Source organism: Protopterus annectens, chromosome 16.part0 (genome assembly GCF_019279795.1).
Source record: "Protopterus annectens isolate FY-2018-M chromosome 16.part0, PAN1.0, whole genome shotgun sequence".
Taxonomy (NCBI): Eukaryota; Metazoa; Chordata; order Ceratodontiformes; family Protopteridae; genus Protopterus; species Protopterus annectens.
In genome coordinates this window covers 258809357-258830370 of record NC_056750.1, presented here as the reverse complement: position 1 = coordinate 258830370, position 21014 = coordinate 258809357, and the positions used below count along the sequence as shown (strand labels likewise).

Sequence of the window (21014 nt, the reverse complement as noted above, 5' to 3'; positions counted from 1 at the left end):
ACGAACGGGCGAAAGCGCTTGTGGTTATTAGAGTGTTCTATTTTGTTGTGGTGCTGTGGAATAAAAAGATTCGTTATATCTTCCTGTTCGCATGATTTTTTGCTAACATCCTTGAAGCATTTGGCAAAGTACGGAAGTGGTTACTTAACTGCAGAAGTGTTCTGGGCGGCTTACAGAGAGTGCGGTGTCTTTCTGCTTTGTGGATCTCAGTGGATCAGTCTAACAAATTCCTTGATGACATTTTCTTCCTGTGTAACCAATTATTTAAAAGTTTACAAGCTGTATCCCAAATACAAGAAAAAAATCACAGACATGTAAAACTTTACTGGTCCTAACCTAAGCTGGACCTGGATTTATTTGTATATCTAATTAATATACTTGAGGAACATAGTTCTATTTCCATATAGTATTACTTTATCAATACATAATATAACTTCATCTGCATTCCATTACTGAATAAAACAGTAAAACAATATTCACTGCCCCATTTGTAATGTCAGATTATATCTGGTAGTTAAGTGAAAAAGATTAAGGCTCTGAGCTGTTAACAAGCTCACTGCTGTAGTAGACAGCACAACATTTGATTTATTCCACCTCCAACTGTCTACTGTACGATTCTCAGCAAGTCACTTAATCAGGCAGTGCTCCTATGTCAGCCTGAAAAGGAGCATGTGTATCCAGGTCCAGTGGGTTTGCAGTTAAATTAAAAAAAATGAATAAAAAAATAAATCACAGTACATTTATATGTCGGGTACTGACTGCTGCAGGAATACAGTGTTCTGCTACATACTGATGGCATTAGGATTGTCAAGAAGTGCTTGCTAGGCAAACAGTCACCCTCAGTAATGTATAATTCATGTTTATAAACAAAGGCAGCTGTTTTAGTTATCATTCACCTTCTACCTGTTGGCCTCAGAAGACCACATACATGAAGCAGCTTGAAATAATTGCAGCCATTAACAAAAACAGACTGCAAACTGGCTTAGCAAAGGATCTTGGGTATAGAATATGACAGCAGCCACTGCTGATGGCAAAGTCGAAACCAGAGGAAAAGGTGGTATGGCCACAGGAAGAAATAGTAACATATGTACTTGTACTTTATGCTGCACACTGTTGATTGTGTATTATGTGCTGTCTAAACCTTAGTATGTGTTGTAGAGTCATTTAAAAATAAATGTTAAAAAAGATGATTTGGGACACTTCAAAATACTTGAAACTACAATTCATAAATACATAGTTAGTTTTGCTGACACTGTCTTGCATCCTTTGCTGGAGTAGATTTGAGAGTCCTTAGGAAAGTCTGACAGTTCTTCAGCAGTCCTTGTGGCCAGTTTCTTATTCTCAGGATAGCCTCTGGATTTCAGCTCTGCATTCACACACATTACAACATGTTGGAACTCCAGTGGTAAGAATGGGACAAAATAATCAATCAGATTTCTTTTGAGCACCATGCTATTCCAAAATCCACCTAAACAAACAAGAAAGAAAGAAAAAAAAAGTTAAAAGTACATGCCAAGAAAATAATTACATAAATAGTACTTCAGTAAGACAGTGGCATGTTTATTGATATGCCTTACTACAATAATGCCTTAAGCAAGTGCTTCTCAAGTATGTTTTGGTACAAAAACAAGGCTAAGAGTTATTACTACAGCTTATTTTGTGGAGCTCTCTGAAGTGGGTTAACATATCTTAACATTTGATTGCCTCGGCCATATGTTCTTGTTATGAGCTATTAAGCACACACATGGAGTCTGTGTTCCAGAGGTTAAGGAACACATGCAGTGGTCTCCACTTTTCAAAATGACTGTACAGATCAGAGCTGCAACTAGTGTTCAACACTTAGAAAGATGCCCCGGTTAATGCCTGATTCAACAGAGACCCTCAAAGTATTTCTGTGTTTACAAGATTGGGAGGTAGTTTCATCACTGACACTACCTGTTTTCTGCAGGCCTACAATACAACATCATTTGCTATTGCCACAGCTAGCTCTTCAACTTTGTAATCTAGCAACATCACAGACAGAAAACACACAAACAAAAATCCGGAAAACAGGATAAAAAGTAAACTAGAACAATTCGATCACAGCCTCAAAAACCAGCAACCACGTCAGGCCTTGGATAATCCAATTTATTCACCGACTAAGCGCTTTCACCAAATTAATGGCTTCCTGAGGAAGCCATTAATTTGGTGAAAGCGCTTAGTCGGTGAATAAATTGGATTATCCAAGGCCTGACGTGGTTGCTGGTTTTTGAGGCTGTGATCGAATTGTTCTAGATCACAGACAGAAACCTGGGTCTTTTACATTAACTCAGCAGTGGAAGCAGGCCAATAGAAGGAAAGGCCAGAAAGTTCTTTAAAGGATCCTTTGTAACACAGTTACAACTTGAGGAACCCAACGATCCAGCCTGGACTTCCAGGCCTAGCTCCAATTTAAAGTCTACTGTGCCCATGGTGCCTGATGCACCTTCACCTAGATCACTGTCCATTAGCAAGAAATCACCTGCTTCCAAGTCTGCAGGCAGTCTTGACATCTTCTGTCAATCACACTTAGAATCAGGACTGGAATGACAGATGCCTCTTCCCCTCAGTCCCAGAAGTCTCTGGTGTGTTTTGACCGCACTGATCTGATATGCAAGCAAGTGAAAAGCAGGCCCTTGAAACCTTGCTTCATGGATATAGGTTGGAATTTGGATCCAGAAGTTTGACTCGCATCTTTTTTTCCAGAGTGTTTCTCTCCTTACAAGTAAGGATACACAGCAAATTTATAATTAGGTGTGACAACTGGGAAGGCTTAGCAACAAACTACAGATAAACGTATTTTTCTGTGTATCATACATGTACTTTATAGATCACATTTGCTATAGGTGAACACATTCATTTACACATATTTAAGCCAAACTGTATTCTAGTCTACAAATGGCATCCACAACTCGTGTATGCCTTCTCATCCTTTACCCTAATACAAAAAGTTCATCCAAAAATCAGGAATGAGCAAGGTCAAAGTCATCCTCCATGACCTAATACTGGCCTCAACAAATGTGGCTCCTCTTGCTTTGGTTTTAAGTTTTTGGAAAATCTTTTTAGTTGAGGCTGTAACACATCCATCTGGCAGGCCTTACCTGGACCTTCATTCTCTCGGGCTAACTGCTTGTTTTCTCCAGTTAGTATGTTGACTAGATGCAGTTTACTCTGACAGCCTCATCTAGAGGATTATATCTGATTGGAAGAAAATAAAAAATGTATAATTGCAAACTGATGCATTTTTCAGTGTGGGCATTGAACAAGACTTCAGTTCCTTTTTAGGCTCTAGTTCCAGTAGATGTTCACTCTCACTGTTCACAGTAGCCTTCGATTGTATGAGTTGTATCCAGCCTGGGATACAACAACTAGCCAGCTTCATAAAGCTCTGGTTCCCTTCCACACATATATTCAGACTGCTGATTGACTTTTGATGTCCCTCCAAGTGTCTAGCGTAGACAATTTCAATAGTTTCTTACTGCCTCAAGATGAAATACCTCTGAGGATTCACAAGAGTAGCTATCAGCTTCAAAGGATATTTCTGGCAGATGAGTTCCCACTGAGGAACCCTCCCACACAGATATTACTGCAATTTAAAAAAATATATATGTATATTTGCTGACTAAAAGTTGAACTTTCCCTTTTAGAAAAACAATGTTTTACAATATTTTATGTTTTCTGTCATGGAATGCTATTTTTTTAAATATAGGGTGCTAATTCTGTTATAAAAGCATACTGCTTTTGAGAACTTTTAACAATTTGTGGAATATTTAATGATTAGGAGGTGTATAAAGGGCAGGAAAATATTTTAACTTGAATGATTTTGTGTACTTTTCGTGACAATATGTAAAATAAAATAAATATCAGTTGTTTCTGTTAGGGCACTTCAGAAAAGCTTTGACAGAGACTTTTATGCCCTGCTTGTTTTTCGTTTGAGATGGACTCGGGGGGGGGGGGGGGGGAGCATATGTGTCTGTGCTGCTTATGAACACTTGCCTAACAATTTACTCTCCAGCCAATTTGTTCCAGTAGTGCTTACTGACAGTTAAGCTTCTTCCTCAGTTACAGCATGGATACTTGCTCCGGTCCTGCTGGCTGTTCTCCCACTGCACTTAAGAAAAAACAATACATTAAGAAGCCTTTATCCCCATGACAAGCTCAGACAGTGCCTCAACCATCCGTGGGTGAGTGTAATGGCTGACTGTTATTCCTTGGATCACTCACTTATATTCCCAGGTTCCTCTAGTGTAGCCCCTTTGGCCACCATGGATCCAAGGGTCAGACATGATCTTTTGTGTCTGTTCCAATGTCTGATTCCAACCAAGAGAGAGCCACCTTCTTTGCATCTGGATGATATTCCTAATGGTCCTTCCCAGGGTGGCCAAGGAAAGAGACACCTCTGCCAAGGGTAATGTGCCACACTCTATTCAGACTGCTTCCAGGGAGGTCTTTGGAAAGAAAAAAACAATGTTTGACATTACTTATGTGAGAACATAGTATATGTTCATAAGATTATTTTCTTATCTTAGCCAGGACATTATTATAGGTGCTGTTAATTCTGGATCTTAAAAATCCTTACCAAAGTGCAATCTCAATAAGGAAATTCTTGAGGAAAGTTTGTCAGTCAATGATTCTTCTGGAAATTCCCAAGCCCAGAACTCTGATCCTGAGGAACGTTGGTCCTATCAAGCTTCCTTGGAGGAGTTTTCCTTTTCAGAACCTGTTTCCTGAATGAATGGTCTGGTTTTGTGGGGTGTGGTTCGATGATCCCCCCTCATCTGAGGAGATACTATGGTTTGTTCCAAGTGAATACTCCTCATAACTATACCCATCACTCCTGTTTTACTAGCCTTGGGGATGTGTTTAATGCTGCCTGTAATAACACTGACACTCAACCTTCAGTCCCCTGAAAGACAGACCTTGTAAAGTATCTCTGGTTAACAAATTTATGTTTTTTTTTCCTCTTAAATTTGACCCAGCTGCATTTCAACCTTTTTGCTAGCTGGAAACAGACTTTTATTCAATATAATCATATAATCATTTATTTTCTGAATAAAGAAGGTAAGGTATTGGACAGATTTGGTAAAAGAATTTTCTCTTTTACCACTTTGAAATACAGAATTCTTAACTACCAACCACATATGTGGAAGTTTATCCTTAGCTGTGTATACTGTGCCACACATCTTCAGAAAGTAGCTGCTGCCGGAGTCCTATTATTTTTAATCATTCTCAAGTAACCAAACATGCTTTAAAGTGTGTACAATTACGCAGTTGCTGTGTCTACAGGGAGTACTACTGCTAATTTGAGGAGGTATGCCTGGGTATGCAACTAAAAATTTTCTGATGAAGTAGAGAGTGAGATTTTAAACTGTACTTTAGATAAGTAAGTTTTGTTTGGCCCTTCTGCTACTCAATTCTTCAAGCAAGTTGATGAAAGAGGGATATTAATTCAAGTAGTTTTTAAGACTTTTCAAATCCCCAACAGGGATCAGAAAAGAGATGCAGGAGGGGAACAACAAAAGAAAACAGGGAGACTTTCAGAAAAAGGGACAGGTTAATCCTTCACAATGACTATGGCCAACAATCCCCTCCTGCCCCTCTCTCTGTCTAAATCTGTCCAAGAAACTGTCTCTGAATATTTCCTTTTGGCAATATAGTATATAAAAGAAGTTAAGACAGGTTACAGTTGGCATTTGATATGCATTTCTCTTTTCAGAGGATTTCCTCTCTACCCTTCAAACCAAAGTTTTTTTTTTATCAGTTTCTTCAACACTTGCTTGACCATAAGAGACAATAGAAATGGTGCCTTTACATCAAAGGGGGAAAGACTTGTAATCCAGAATGTTTCTGATACGGGTCCAAAGAAAGAACTTTTATGGAGATCAAGTTCTGGTCCTTCCTTTCTCAACCTATTTGTGAAAGTAACAAGATTCAAAATGTTGACCCTTTGAGTCTGTTATCCATTATCTCTCTTTTGAGTTTTATGGTAACATTAGAGCTACTGGATGGTTATCATCACATTCCCATAGGAAATTTCATAGGTTAGTACCAGGCTAACTGCCCTTGTGAGCCAATGTAAGCCTAGCCAATTATCCCCTGTGAGACTCCCTAGCTTCAGAAAAATGTTCATGTTTTGGTCACAATTTCAGTTTTCTGTATTACCCTTTGGGTTATCTACAGCTCTGAGGGTGTTTACAAAGTGTCTAGCTCCAACGATAAATCTGCAGACTGCAAGACGTTCATATATTTCCTTATTTACATGACTTGCTTATCTATGCAGAGTCTTTACTCAGATATTAGGAGTCTTTAACATTGGTTTCTTCTCTCTCTACAAATCTGGTGTTTCAGATAGAAGTTCACAAATCCTTCTTGACTATGTTGCACACAACTGTGTTTTTTGACCACCTTCTAAATATTTATCAACAAAAGGGTTTTCTTGCCTAGGAAAAGGTGGATTTTTATTGGGAAACTTTCCTGAGCTTCGCCAGTCACAGACTTTGGCAAGAGAATATGTCAGAATTGTAGAGTTCATCATCTTTGAGTCTCATGATTCCTCTCTCCAGGTTACATATAAGAAAATTAATTGTTTTTAAAAGAAAAAAAAAACACATGGAAGCAGCAGTCTCAGACTCCAGATGTGGGCTTTGTCAAAAAGGAACTTCTCTGTTGGAAATAGCAAATGGCTCAAAATCCAGGTTCCTGCTTTGCTGTTCTTGTTCCAAGCCAATGAGTAATTACATGAGAGTCCAAGTATGCTTACGGGGGCGGTGCAGTTTTTATGGAGGTAAAGGTGCAAGGGTTGTGGAACTCTTCAGGCAGACTAAAGCACGTAAGTTTTGGTGGTGATAGCGGTGATCTATGCCATAAAACCTCTCTTATCTGTGGTCTCCAGGACCTCTACAGGTGATTACAGACATCAGCACTCTAATGTGGTAAATAAATAAAAAAAAAAAAATGGGGAAGCAGGTCTTATCCTCTTTGCAGGCTGGCTATGATGGCTTGGAAGGTAGATCTTCAGCATGGTTCAACCCCTCAAGCATCTTACATTCTGTCAGAGCAAAATGCTGTGAAAGATAAGTTGAGCAGGACCAGGAACAGACCCTTACAAATAGAAATCAAACAAAGGGGTTTTATATTAATTGATCCACTTATTGGGAACTCCCTCAAATAGATTTTTTCACCTAATTTCAAAACAAATTCTGCAACAGGGCTCCTTACATGTAGACCTGGAAAATGATGCATTGTCATTCCCCTGACCAAGACTGTACCTTTATACATTTCTACCCTTTTCACTGATTTCCAGGGTAATTTTGAAGATTCAGAAGGACTCCAAAAATTATTGTGTTGATTCCCTTTGTCCCAGGCAGTATTGGTTTTCCCCTTCTGGTCCTGGCCAAAGACAATTACTACAAGCTTTCTCATAGACTGGATCTACTCACACAAGACAGGAGGAGTTTGATACATCCCCGTCTCAAACAACTTCAACTAACTGCCTGGATGATTCAGTGGATATACAGCAGGTACTAAAAGAGAAAAGAAAGCCTGGCACTAGAAATTCTTGTGCTGGCAAGTAGAACATATTTTCTAGTTGGTTCCTAGCCAGTAACCAGGGCACTTTTGGGGATTATGTAGCACTGGTTCTTAAATATTTGTGAGAGTAACTTTCCTCTGGCCTTCCTTATTCCTCTGTTAAGGTTTACACAGCAGCCATTTCAGCATGCCCACCTAGAAAACAGGAGGGATCCTTCTTGGGATCTTAACTTTGTGCTGGAAACATTAACTCTGTCTCCCTTTGAACCAGCTGATTAAAGATTCATCACGTGGAAGACTGCACTACTTATTGCTCTGACATCTGCAAGAAGAGTATCTGAGTTGCAAGCTCCCATGGTCAGTTTACCCTATCTGGCCTCCCATAGAGGCAGCGTCACATTAAGAACAAATCCCTCACTTATGCCCAAAGTTTATATATAGTTTGAATCAAGCTACCCATCTCATTGTGTTCTATTCAGACCCATTGAGAAAGGATTCTATGTGCTCGGGATGTGCATAGGCAGAGCAGGTAATACCATGAGAAAATTAAGTCCTTTAGAAAAGCAGATTAACTTTTTGTTTTTTTATAACTGAACAAAGAAAGGACAACCCATGTCAAAACAGTCTATTTCAAGATGGCTGTCCTCAGCTATTGTATTTTGTTATTCCTACTATATCAAATCTATTACAGGCAGTATCAAGGCACATTCTACTACATATTTGGCTTCTACAGTGACATTCTTTAACAAAGCATTTCAAACTGGATTACTTTTCCAGGTCCAAGACTGGCTTTGCTAGTACCATTCTCCAGGGGTTCCTGGACCCTTGTCCTGCCTCTGCCCAGGCTGCATAGGGTTTGACAGTCAGCTCAGTTACCCAAAGGCTACTGCAGCAGTGAGAATGATGACCATAGCAGAGTTGGGTAAGCTGCACTTACCATAACAGTAGATCATAGGAGGTTACCAGAGTAATGGCCCAGGGCCCTTACAAGTCCAGCCAAGTTCAACCCATGTTCCCAAGGGTGTCTTGTTCAACAGACACTAAAATCAGCAGCTATTGCCCCTGTCCAAGAGGGACTCTGGTGGAACCCCTGGGGTGAATTTCTGGTTACCCATCCAATCTTCCAAATTATGCTTAAATAAGGCCAATGGAGGGCTTTGTTTAACATGAATAGGAAGCTTGTTCCAAAGGTGGGACAACTTCTGTGAGACAAATCTCTCTCTCTCCAGCAAGTTCTGTTGATGTCACCAGGTTAAGGTCCTTTGAGCGAGTGACCCATGTGCCATTTGACTTGTGAATGTGCAGCATTTCCATTAAAGCTGGGTTAGAGATTGCTCTATATGCAAGGCACAGGTTGCCTCTGAGTAGTCTGCACAACACATCAAGTAAAGTGACAATGATTTCAGTCTGTCCACATAAGACAGAACTCAGACCATGAATTTTCTTTGGAAGGAACCTTTGTGGTCTCTCCAGTTGCTGCAGATGTTTGGAAAGAAACATACCAAAGGGAGAGTTGTACTCTATTATTGGCCTGATACAGAAAGAGTACTGGGGGTTATAACCTCTTTTTCTAGAGGCAATGCCCTTAATTATGAGATGAGCAATATAAAATGTCCTTCTTACCACTGTGGAGACATGGTAATTGAAGTTAAGGTTGCTGTTAACCTGTATGCCTAGATCTCTCACCACTGACTGTGTGCTTAGGGTATTGCTATTGATGTGGTAGTTTGCAGGAACATCACCCTTCCCGAAGGGGATGATGCATTTTTTTTGCATTAAGATTAAGACCATGACTTTGGCACTACTCATTAGTCTGTGTAAGACCTTATTGCAGGATGTTGACATCACTAAGGGGTTTCAGTAATCGCTCCCAGTTTTCAGTCATCAGCAAACTTTGTCCACCACAGTCGTTTAGTTTTAGCCTGTACTTCTGAGAAGTAGATTCCAAACAGTAGGGGTTCCAGAACAGATCCCTGTGAACACCAGTGGTTATGGGTCTGCTAGAGGAGGTGGAGTCCCCTTATTTTGACTGTATGAGTTCTATCAGTGAGCCAGTTTGCTACCCACCTAACATTATATGGGTTGATACCCAGATGGGTGAGTTTATCAATGATGTCTGAGTGGGGGATTGTGTCAAACACCTTGGCTAAGTGTAGGTAGGCTGTATGCACAGATTTGCTCTCGTCTAGGGCTTTGGTGACTATCTAAAAGAAATCCACCAGGTTTAGAAGGCATGCTCTCCCCTTGACAAAGCCAAACTGGGTAAGGTCGAGCATTTGGAGATTTCCAATATCTTTGTTGATTTGTTCCATGGCCTTGCAGAGGAAGGCTGGTCAGGCTAATGGGTCTATAGATGCACCCACTCTTGGCAAAAGGATGATGGTAGGCTGTTTTCCATTCCACTGGGAAGAAGTCAGTGTTTGGGGTGTAATTGAAAAGCTTGCTTAATGGTGATGCTAATTCCTGTTTTAACCATGCAGAACATAGACCGGGATATTGCCTGGTTCCATAGAGACTGTATTTTTGACCTTGGAGCGAGCATTTAAAAACTGCTCCTCAGAGATACTAGGTGGGCAACAGGTGTTAGGGATGCTTTGAGGTATATGTAGTGGGGACAGGGGAGTGAAGTTTTCACTGAAACTCCGCCAGCAGGTTTGCTATATCCACAAGTTCTGTATATATAGTACCATTAACTATCAGTTCAGCACAAATCTGGGCCTTACCTTTGAGGTTATGGATGTAAGTAAAGAATGCCTTGTGGTTATCCTTAGTTAGGGAAGCTAATTTGGATTTGTAGTAGTTTTGGAGGACTTCACTAGGATTGTTATTTGCTTGTTTAAGTTCAGGAGGGAAGGTTTCCAGTTTTAAGACTGTTCCGTCCTACTCTTAGACAGCAATTTCTTTCTCCTGTTGTATAGTCAGTGTATTAATGACAGTTGTCCACCAGGCAGGTTTGTTTTTCCTTGAAGATCTTGCTTTAGTTCTATCAGGTACAGCAGAGTCAATAAAATTGTATAGGTGCTAACGTAAAGCACTGGTGTATAACTCAGCAGTGGGGGGGGGGTTGTGAAGCTATTTATGCTGTCACATAAGAGGCTGTAATTGGCCTTGGAGAAGTTTTTTAGTTTAGTTGTTGCTGGGGGGGGGGGGTCTTGTGCTATAGTTACTTCTAGCGAAACTGATTTGTGGTCAGATCTCACCAGGGATGGCCACACAGTGGGGATGATGCAGTGATCCTCCATGTTGGTGAGCACCAGATCCAGGATGTTTGAGCCCCTTGTGGGTGTCAACCAGCTGGTCCAGGGCATTGGAGTTAAAGTCCAGAACATGTATAAATTACCCATTCAGTGGATGGGTAATTTAAGACACCAAAAACTAGGGTGTTTGGTTGTACCTTGATTGATTCGAGTTGATCCAAGTAGGGTGAGTGGCTGTTCTGTTTCATGGGGGGTGTCCTATAGCTGGCAATGACCTTAAGAGGAGGTCTTACAGGGTAGGGTCTTAGGGTGCTACAGTCAATTGCACCTGAAGTAATTCAAGGGAATCGTGCTGTTTAACCAGTAGAGGTGTACTTGTCTTTAATGAATATTGATACACCACCTCCTTTAGTTCTCACACCTTCGGTTTGTGGTCTGAATGTGTGGAAGGAAATTGAACCTGGTACAGCTGACGGTGCTCTTCACAACTTTAAACCAGGTCTCAGTGACTGAACAAAATGTCAGCATCTTCCAAGGTGAGAGCTGCTTCCAGTGAGTGCAGCTTCTGGTTTAGACTCCTAGCATTTAGCAGCATAACCTTGAGGTTGTTTTAGAGAGTATTTTTAAGTCAGGAATGTTGTTCTTGTGACATTGCCTAAAAAGGGCACTATGGGGGTGGAAAGAGCCTTGGCCAGTAAGCAAAATCCCAGGGGTGACAGATGAAGACCATGTCTGGCAAAGCATAGAGGTCTGTCGACCATGTCATCCCAGGCTGACAGATACTAGATCCCCTTTGAATGACACCAAAAACTAAGACAAGTCAATCTTTTTTTGTTTTTACTGAAATATCCTAGGTGAAGGTGTAAATGCTCCTTAAGGCTAGGGACATACCTACCTGAGAGAGAGAATCTGAGAGTTCAGTCATATCTCTCTTCCTCTATAGTCCAGTGAGGTACATCTCAAGTCATTCACACCAACATGGACTATGATGAAGTCATGACAGTGCCTGTTGTTGAGAGACTTGAGTACATGTATGATGTGGTGGATCCTGTCACCTGACAGACAGCTGACCATGACTTTTTCTTTACCCAGCCTGGTGAGAGGGACATCTGTGTATCTCACAATTGAGTCGCCTATGACTAAGATGTTTGTTTTTGTTTTATGCCTTAGTGGCTTGACTGGTGAGACACCGACATGTGATATATTATGTGTACTGTTTTGCAGAGGATGGATTATGTGAATCGTGCTTGTGAAGTCTCTGATATTTAGGTGAGCTTCTAGTAAGGACCTCTGCATATGTAGGTTTGTGTGTTGTTGATTTGGTAGGTGTAGGAGGTGAGGTGTGTATGCTGACAACCTGCTTAGTATCAGATGAACTGACTGGTAAACCAGAGAGCCTGGATTCTAGGTTTTTGAATATAGATGCATCAATCACATAATGAATTTGTGTGGACTAGAAGAAATGGGTTGTCAGTATAAATTAGGTAATTGCTATATTGCCTCAGAATGCCCATATCGACCAGCTGGCCAAAAAAACTATGGGAAATTGTCTATCCATATTGCTAGGTAAGTTGATGTGGTCAGAAAACAAGGACAGGAAGAACCAGGTAAAGTAGAGGACAGGAGAAGTGGACAATAAATACAAAAGGCTCATGGTTAGGATCTGTGTTAGGTGATACATTCAGCAAAGCTCCTGAGGTACTGTCAGTGAGAGACAATTGTGAGAACTCACTGATGGAGCACCAGCAGAGTACAAAAGGAAAATGTGCAGGCAGATGTGTTTGTGTCTATAACCACCAATGGTGCCGCTGATGCTCTGTAGTGGGCGATGTGCAAACCCAAACAAATGCGGTGCTTGTATAACAAACTACAGCAAACTGGTTTAAACAAATTAACTAATAAAAAAAGCTTGAAACTGAGCCCTGTTCCAGCAACCTTCAATGAAATGAGTTCTAACTGCACACTCCTGCCACTAGGGTGCAGGGGAACCTTCTCCAGCAAAAGATGGCCTGGTTTAGTACTCAAGTTATACAAACAGAACTAGATTCAGCAGGTCTCAATCTAGTCTATGCTACAGCAAACTAAGTGCAACAATTTCAGAAAAAAAAGTTAAAATAAGCAGGCACAATAAGCCTTTAACCAGCAACTCCCAGTTTAGAAGGGCAGAGGCTACCCACTCCTCCCATGAGTGTAGATCACAAACCTTCCTAATGTAGAACAACTGGACTGAAGCACAAGTGCTTAAAACCCAACTAAGACACTTTTAGAATAACGGACACACTAAGCCTTCAACCAGCAGTTTCCAGCTTAGAAGGATGTAAGCTACCTCTCCTGCCACAAGAGTGTAGACTACAAACCTTCTTAATGTAAAACTGGCCTGAAGCCCAAGTGCTTAAACCAAAACTAAGAGGCTTAGAATAACAGTTAAAATTTGACTAATAAGCAATAATAAATGCAGCAGAATAAATGCAACTGAACGTTTTTAAGAAAAAGCAGTAAAAGCAAAACAAAGTAAAGTAGGAAGAAACACAAATATAATTAAGGCAGCTGAATAAAGTACATTTTTAAGTTGAGTGAAGGGAGGAAATAGAATATAATTCCAGGTTAAGAAACTAAGGGGGGCTTCCCAAATTATCTCTCTCTACTCAATAGAATGAGCTGGTAAGATGGGACTGGGAGGAGTTTCCAAAATCAATTTATAACAGGGGCGCAGACTGCTCAAAAGCCACCAAGTTGAAAACTACAACAGTTGGGTGATAAAATAAAATGCAGATAGAAATTAGCAGTATTAAGGCACAGTACAGAAAGCAAGCCAAACAAGCACATCCTTACTGATGCAGTAGCCATAACCACCCTCCATCCCCCTACGTCTATATATAGTTAGTGGTTGGGATGTAAAGTTATTGTTTACTGTTTATATCTCTTAGAGGTTCAGGAGGAGTACGCTCTTTCTCTCTGTATGGCAAGAAAATCCTGAGACTGACTACACTCTGATGATTTCCCTCCAAGGCGCTAGCCAATCATGAGGTCAGAGTATAATTATAGGAGGGAGTCATCCCATATAACAAAGGCTACTGCAGCAGTAAGGAATTTGAGTATCTACTGTTCTGGTAAATGCAACTTACACAGCTGTGCTTTCTTGAGTACTACTTGCAAATGTTCAGTTTAGACCTTAGCGATTCTTCCATGAAGTTCCATGTGTCTGTCTATGATTTTCAATAAGGGCACCATACTTAGTATGTAAGGCCTTCCTAAGAGGTACTTTCTGAATCAGATCCCTGTTGAAACAGCCTATTCAACTCTGGAATCTGTACTTCATTGTAGAATAACTTACCCTCCCCCTTTCAGAATACTTTCTAAAGTAGGAAGTTCCTTTCTTGGAAAACTATTGTTTTGATTGTTTTTTTCTTCAACTAGAAAAATATCGGAGTTGCAGGCTTTGTATATCAAACCCCCTCATCAGTTCTTCCACAAATATAGAGTGGTCCTGTGAATTAACCCCCTCCTTCATTCTTAGAGTGGCTACCGTAGGTGATGTAAACCAATCTATTAACCTTCTAGTATCTTTCCAATAGAGGACTATACCTATTGCACTGCACAGACGCGTCTTAACCAAATATAAAAGTTATAAACTTATAACGATAGGTCTGCATAATCATGATTTATCCTCGCATTCCTGGCAACCTTCTCCCAACCTGGCAGAAGAGGACTACTTTTTCATGCTGTTGTATGCTTTATACTTAGGTTACTTCTTATGGCCCACTTTATGATCTGGAGCGTGCAGCTGCAGCACAAGGCTGTATTGGTAAAAGGAAGGAGATGAAATCTGGGAATATTTAGATCTGTGTGAAACAGACTATAAGGTGGCACTACAGTTCTAGTGATGAGAAGGAATAACCATGACCATGCAGCTCTGTCATTTCAGTAAGTACATCTCTCTCATTTTCAACTATCCTCCAACCAAGAGATTTTGCAGGGGGGATAGGAAGAGGGGATTCCTCATCTGATCCTTTATCCAGAGTCAAGGTTTACACAAAGGTGTTGGCCACAGATGCAGAAGCCATTGGAAAGACTCTCTTTAGCATATTGACACAGCTATCCTGATTAGTAACCCTTGCCCTACATTTTGCAGAGGCTTTGGTTGCTGAGAATCACCATCAACTACGAGAAGTCATTCTATTTCTGATTTAGTATACTGCTGTCTTTGGTGATAAAATATAGTACCATTCATTGTCAGGATCTTTTGCTGGGGGGATCAGGATTTTATGGGTTTAGCATTGAATCTTGCATCCTCTTTTTTAAATCCTTATTACTGCATCACATTTTAAGTTGCAGCATGAGTTCACATATATTAATTGAAAAGAAAACAAACAATAACAGATTCCATTATCAGGGTACAGTATACATATATATGTAATATATATATTTTTTTAACACATTTCATTCACTCTAACATTACACAGCTTGCTCTATTCCTGCCTTAAAACCTTACTTCTGAGAATTAATTCTGCATGTATTGTTTCCACAAATTCCTTTTATTTCTATGAAACTTGCACCTTCCCATTTCCAATCATCTCACCTCCTGTTCATTTACTTCCTTTTGCAATATTAGTATTCAGTGCATCCATTATTGTTAGTTTAGATTTTGATTTACATTTTATACTAATTACCTCTGACCACCAATAGCAATAAATTAGGAAAGCCTTTCTATGTCCCTGCATTGCTGAGTTCAGGCTCATGGCCTTTTACATCTGCTAGGACTTAAAGGTAGCCACCATTTTTACAGATGTCCTTCCTTAGATCACTGGTGGGTTATCTGGTCAAGTAACCTGTATGCCTAGCTTGGCTACCAAAGTCAAATCCTTACAGGAAACAATACATCTGATGTACAACCTAAGTTGTCAGGGTAAGGCTACATTACTTCTCAGACTAACTCATCACCAGTCCAAACATGGGTCTCACATTTGTTGCTCTGTTTATGGTTTTTGGAGTCTTTTGCCTTCAGTGGTTCAGATAACTTTTTTCTTAAAGGTTTTGGTAGTTGCAACTCTATTAGATGTCAGCTAGGAGGGGAAGGTGTGATTTTGACTGGCAGGCTCCCTACAAGGATCTTCACTCCCAGTGCCTTTTTTGCCTAGGTGCGCAGCACAATTATAAAAATTGCAGTGTCTGCAAGTTGTTCACACCTAAAACCTTATGTACGTAAGTTACATCTCTTAACAGTTACTTGGAGACCAAGTGTCTTGCCCACACTAAAATGGTGGTTCCTTCCACTTCTGATGTCCCTTCTCTCCCAAAGAAGAAATTTAAGTGACCTAAGCCTGATGCCTTGACTGCCTAGTCAGACTCTGATGTACCTGTTGAGGTTTTGGAACAGGCGGTATGTTCGACTGATTCTCAGACTCCTGCAACCCAACCCCGCCCAAGCCAATATGGCATCTGATTCACAAGTGTCCAATACATATGATCTTACCATAGATGGTGAGAAGGGGGGAACCAACCTTACCACTTCAGAAGGACCCGAGGGTCTTCTGCAAATATCACTAAGGGAAGAAATACCTGGGTCATTAATCAGGATGTGTCAGGGGGTCAGATCCACCATGTCTTGTTAAAGAGGATGTCACTCCAAAGAAGAAAAAACAAAAATGTTTCCTCCCCTCAAACGACCCAGAAAGATCTCGGGACTCAAACTGCCATCTTTTCTCTCTTCTGCTCCTACTCCTCACTAGAGGCATCTGCAATCATCCTCAGTATGATAAGGCACAGCTTGATTCAGATGAACATTCTTTGGCTTACTCTAACAAGATTCACTTCCTAGTCCAAGTGGCCTCTGATGATGAGGGCTCCTTAACCCTTGATTCTCCTGTAAAGGAAATTCCCTTTGGAGAAACCATTTCTAGCATGATGAAGCATTTTGAATGGGAACCCAGACAGATTTCTGATGTGTATAAAAAAAAAAACAAACAAAAAAAAAACAAAACACAGGTTTCACATGTGGCAAGACATGACGTCAAGTGCAGCTATGATAAAGTGGAAGCCTCTTCCAGGGCAGCTGCTACTGGATATGTCATCAGAAGGTATGCATAGCTTCACTCTCAGTCCTTGCCCAAGGATATCAAAGCTAAGCTACTAGACTCACCTTTGGGTACAGATCTTTTATCTGGCCCTGAAGCAGCAAACTTAATTAAAACTTTGCAAGAGCAATGTAAAAATTATGTAGAATTGCAAACAAATTGTCTTTACTTCTGTTTCTGTATATCAGAGAAATCAACAACTTTCTCTCTCAGGGATTCTTGACCCCTCCTCCTGACACACATGGGCAAGAAAATGCCTAGAAAAAGATTTCAAGATAAATCAAGACACGTAGGAGGCCTCACTACCCAGACAAATCAGCCTGACCACTTCCAACCTCTTCCTGTCCTCCTTGGTCCATCCTTCTCCCATCAAAAAGATTAGTCTCCTCTCTGGTAAATTAGCAGTTAATCACAACAGACAAATGGCTCCTCTCTATTATTCAACAGGTTTACAGGATGGCTTGGAAGTAAATTCCTCCTTTCAAGAGCATACCTCCTCCCCATCCTAATCATCTAAAGCTCCTACCACCTGTCATTCAAACCCTGCTCAGCCAAAGTACAGTAGAACAGCACATGGGAAGAGTGTTTTGTTCCAGACTTTCTAGTACCAAGAAAAAGAGAGTGAAGATCTTTACTGGATTTTGCCCCTTCTCAGCACCTTCCTCAAGGTTTGCTCATTTAGGATGTTGTTGCTTTACATTCTCTTGTCCTTCGTCCTTCCTCAGGCTTTCCTAGTCTCTCTGGATCTGGAGGATGCTTACCTCCACATCCCAATTCACACTTCTTTCATGACATTTCAGCTTGTTCATCACACTTCCAGTTTTTTGTTTTACCCTTTGGACTGCCTGCAGCCCCCAGGATATTCACAAATGTCTGACACCAGTCATAGTTTTTTGCAGAACTTGGAGAATTTAAATATGCCTGTATCTAGATGATCTGGTAATACAGGCGCACCATCTCAGCAGACCATTTTACTACATCTTAGTTTCACTAATTCCCTCCTTCAGAGTCTGTGGCTCATGATTTCCTGGGCTGCAGACTGGACAACAAACTCATGCAGGCTTTCCTCCCTCTAAACAAGGTACAGAGCCTTTTCAACTACTTAAATTCTCTGTTATCCTTTGAAACGTGCACTGCAAGAGAAGTTGGCTACAACCATACCCAAGGTCCCCTTTGCCAGACTCCATATGAGAAAGATTCAACAGTACCTGAAATCTATCTTGTCTTAATATTCACATCCTCTAGACAGCCAGATCCCACTCCTTCCCTGCCAAAGAAAAACATTCAGTGGTGTGGATATAGGTTCATAGGTAGGTACTTGGCTATCTGCCTGAGGGCATTTATAAGCCTAGCCAGAGTGTGTCAGCTTTCGCCGCCCCATTGATTAATAAACTGAGCCTCTGTCAAGAAGAGTCAATGAAGTGATCCCAGGGGTGTATTTTCTGTTACGCATCCACTCATCAAGGTTTCTCTTGAAGAGTGTTAGTGAGGGGCTCTGCCTAATGTAGTTAGGAATTTTGTTCCAAAGCATGGGGAGTCTCTGTGACAGGAATCTATCCCTCCAGCATGTTCTATTTATTGTCGTGGTGAGGTTTAGCTCACTAGAGTGAGTCGCTCCCAGTGACTTGGATTTCTTTAGGTGGAGCATGTCCATCAATTCTGAGTTTGGACATAGCTTTGTAAGTCAGGCAGAGATCACCTCTGAGTAAGCGATATGCCACTGAGTACAGCTGGAGTTTTTCCAGTCGGGCTGCACAGGACATATGTTTGTGGCCAGTAATCCTCTTGGTGAGGTACTTTTATGGTCTTTCCAGCTGTTGGAAGTGTCTTGTGAGGTACATCCCAAATGGGGCATTCTAGTCTAAGATGGGTCTGATGAGTGACGAGTAGAGGGGCACTATAACCTCTTTATTTCTAGATGCGAACCCTTTAGTAACTAGATGGGCTACATAGAAGGATTTCCTAACTACTTTGGCAATATGATTGTTAAAGGAGAGATTACTATCTACCTGGGACCCAGATCTCTTATTATCTGTTCTGTATTAAGGGGTCTGCCACCTATGTGGTAATTCATGGGTGTTTTGTTTTTCCCAAATGGGATGACTATGCATTTTTTGGCATTTAGCTTGAGACCATGACTTTGACACCAGGTATCCGTCTCAGTAAGGCCCTTTTGGAGAATGTGCATGTCAGCTAGAGAGTCAGTTATGGCTTCCAGTTTGCAGTCATCGGCAAACTTGGTTAGCCATAGTCGTCCTGTGTTTGCCTGTACTTCTGAGAAGTATATGCCGAACAGTAGGGGTCCCAGGACCGAGCCTTGTGGGACACCACTTGTGACTGGTTTAGAGTCGGGCCTGGAGCCTGCTATTCTTACCGTGTGAGTTCTGTCTGTAAGCCAGTTAGCAACCCATCTCGTGACGTAGGGGTGTATGTTCAGGCTGATGAGTTTTTCTATAATTCCCGAGTGGGGAATGGTGTCAAAAGCTTTGACGAGGTCAAGGTAGGCTGTGTGAACTACCTTCCTCTCATCTATGGCCTTAGTGACTGTCTCGAAGAAGTCAACCAGGTTTAGTAGGCATGATCTGCCCTTAACAAAGCCGAATTGGGTTGGGTCAAGTGTTTGGAGGTTCCCAATGTCTTTGTTAATGAGTTCCATGATGATGATGCACTCCATAGCCTTGCAGACCAGGCTAGTCAGGCTTATGGGGCGATAGTTACCAGGGTCAGTTGTGGCCCCTCCTTTGTGGAGCGGAATAACCATTGCTGTGCGCCATTCTATGGGCACGTAGCCTGTGGAGAGGCTGAGGTTGAACAGTGTGTTTAGGTGGGGGGTTAGTTCATTCTGTAGTTCGTGCAAGACACAGCCTGGGACACCATGTGGTCCCATTGATGCTGTGCTTTTCGCAGGTATGTTTTCACCTGTGCATCTGTGATTTCCGGGACACTACACTTTTCCGGTATTGTTGTAAGCCCTTTTGGGGGTGAGAGGGGGGTGAAGTTTGCGCTGAATCTATCTGCCAGGATGTTGGCAATATCAGTGGGTTCAGTATATTTTGTGCTATTGCACTAGCTCAGAGCATATCTGCGAGTTGTCACTTAGATTCTTGACATTGCTAAAGAAGGCTTTGTGGTTATCTTTTGAATCCTTGGCTATTTTTCTTTCGAAGTTAGCCTTGGAGGATTTTATGAGGGACCTTAGTTTCTTACTGATACTGATCAGGGATGTCTTTCCTTCTTGAGATTTGCTTTTTTTCTGAACTAGTTTCCTCCTTCTATTGTATAGCCTGTTTATAGCAGGGGTCGACCAGACTGGTTTCCTTCTCTTAGGGGAGTGAGTCTTGGTGTTGCTAGGGATGGCACAATCCATGCATCCTTGTAGGTGCTCATAGAGTGCATTTGTAAAGGTTCCTGCATGTTGGACACTGTTATTCTTTAGCGTGGGGGCTGTGAAACTTACCACCTCTGTCTTAAGTAAGGTGAAGTTTGCTGTAGAAAAGTTTTTCACTGTGGTTTCCTTGGTTGGAGGTGGTGGTGTGGTGTAGACATCGAGTGATTAGTTTATGGTCTGATCTAACCAGTGACAGGTTAACCTCCGGTGTGGAACACCTGTCACCCATGTTGGTGATGACCAGGTCCAACATGTTTTCACCTCTGGTAGGGGAGTTTACCAGCTGATCCAGGGCATTTGAGTTGATAAATTCCAGGAAGCGCTGGACCTGGGAGTTTGTACTTGAGTAGTTTTCCCAGTTAATGGTAGGGTAATTGAAATCGCCCAATATCAGGGTGTTCGGTAGGACCTTCATGTTTTCCAGTGTCTCCAGAAAGGCACAGTGGTGGTCCTGGGTCATGGAGGGTGATCTGTAGCAGGCCACAATTTGCATTGCAGATTTGCCTGATGTTAGCTGCACATGGATGATCTCAGAGGTATCATGCTGCGCCACTAACCTGGAGGTGTAGGTATCCTTGATGAATATGGATACACCCCCTCCTTTTGTGTTTCGGTCCATGTTCTGTGGCCAAAATGTGTGGTATGAGTTGTAGCCCGGTAGTGCTGGGGTGCTCTGTGGAGCCTTGAACCAGGTTTCAGTTACTGCACAGATGTCGACGTTCTCCATACTAAGGAGTGCTTCGAGCGCATGCATTTTGAGATTTATACTCCTGGCATTGAGTAGCATAACCCTCATTTTTTTTATTT

At 41.4% G+C, this 21014-nt stretch overlaps 1 protein-coding gene across 1 annotated transcript in view; it reads right to left on the bottom strand.

Moving 5' to 3' along the window:
- Positions 1 to 315: 315 nt before the first annotated feature.
- Positions 316 to 21014, bottom strand: part of LOC122791059 (torsin-1A-like) — a 192969-nt gene continuing 172270 nt past the window's right edge. Inside the window, exon 5 of the mRNA XM_044058835.1 lies at positions 316 to 1468. Within this exon, the coding sequence (XP_043914770.1) occupies positions 1224 to 1468 (245 nt within the window). The 3' untranslated portion in view covers positions 316 to 1223. The remainder of the gene's footprint in view (positions 1469 to 21014) is intronic.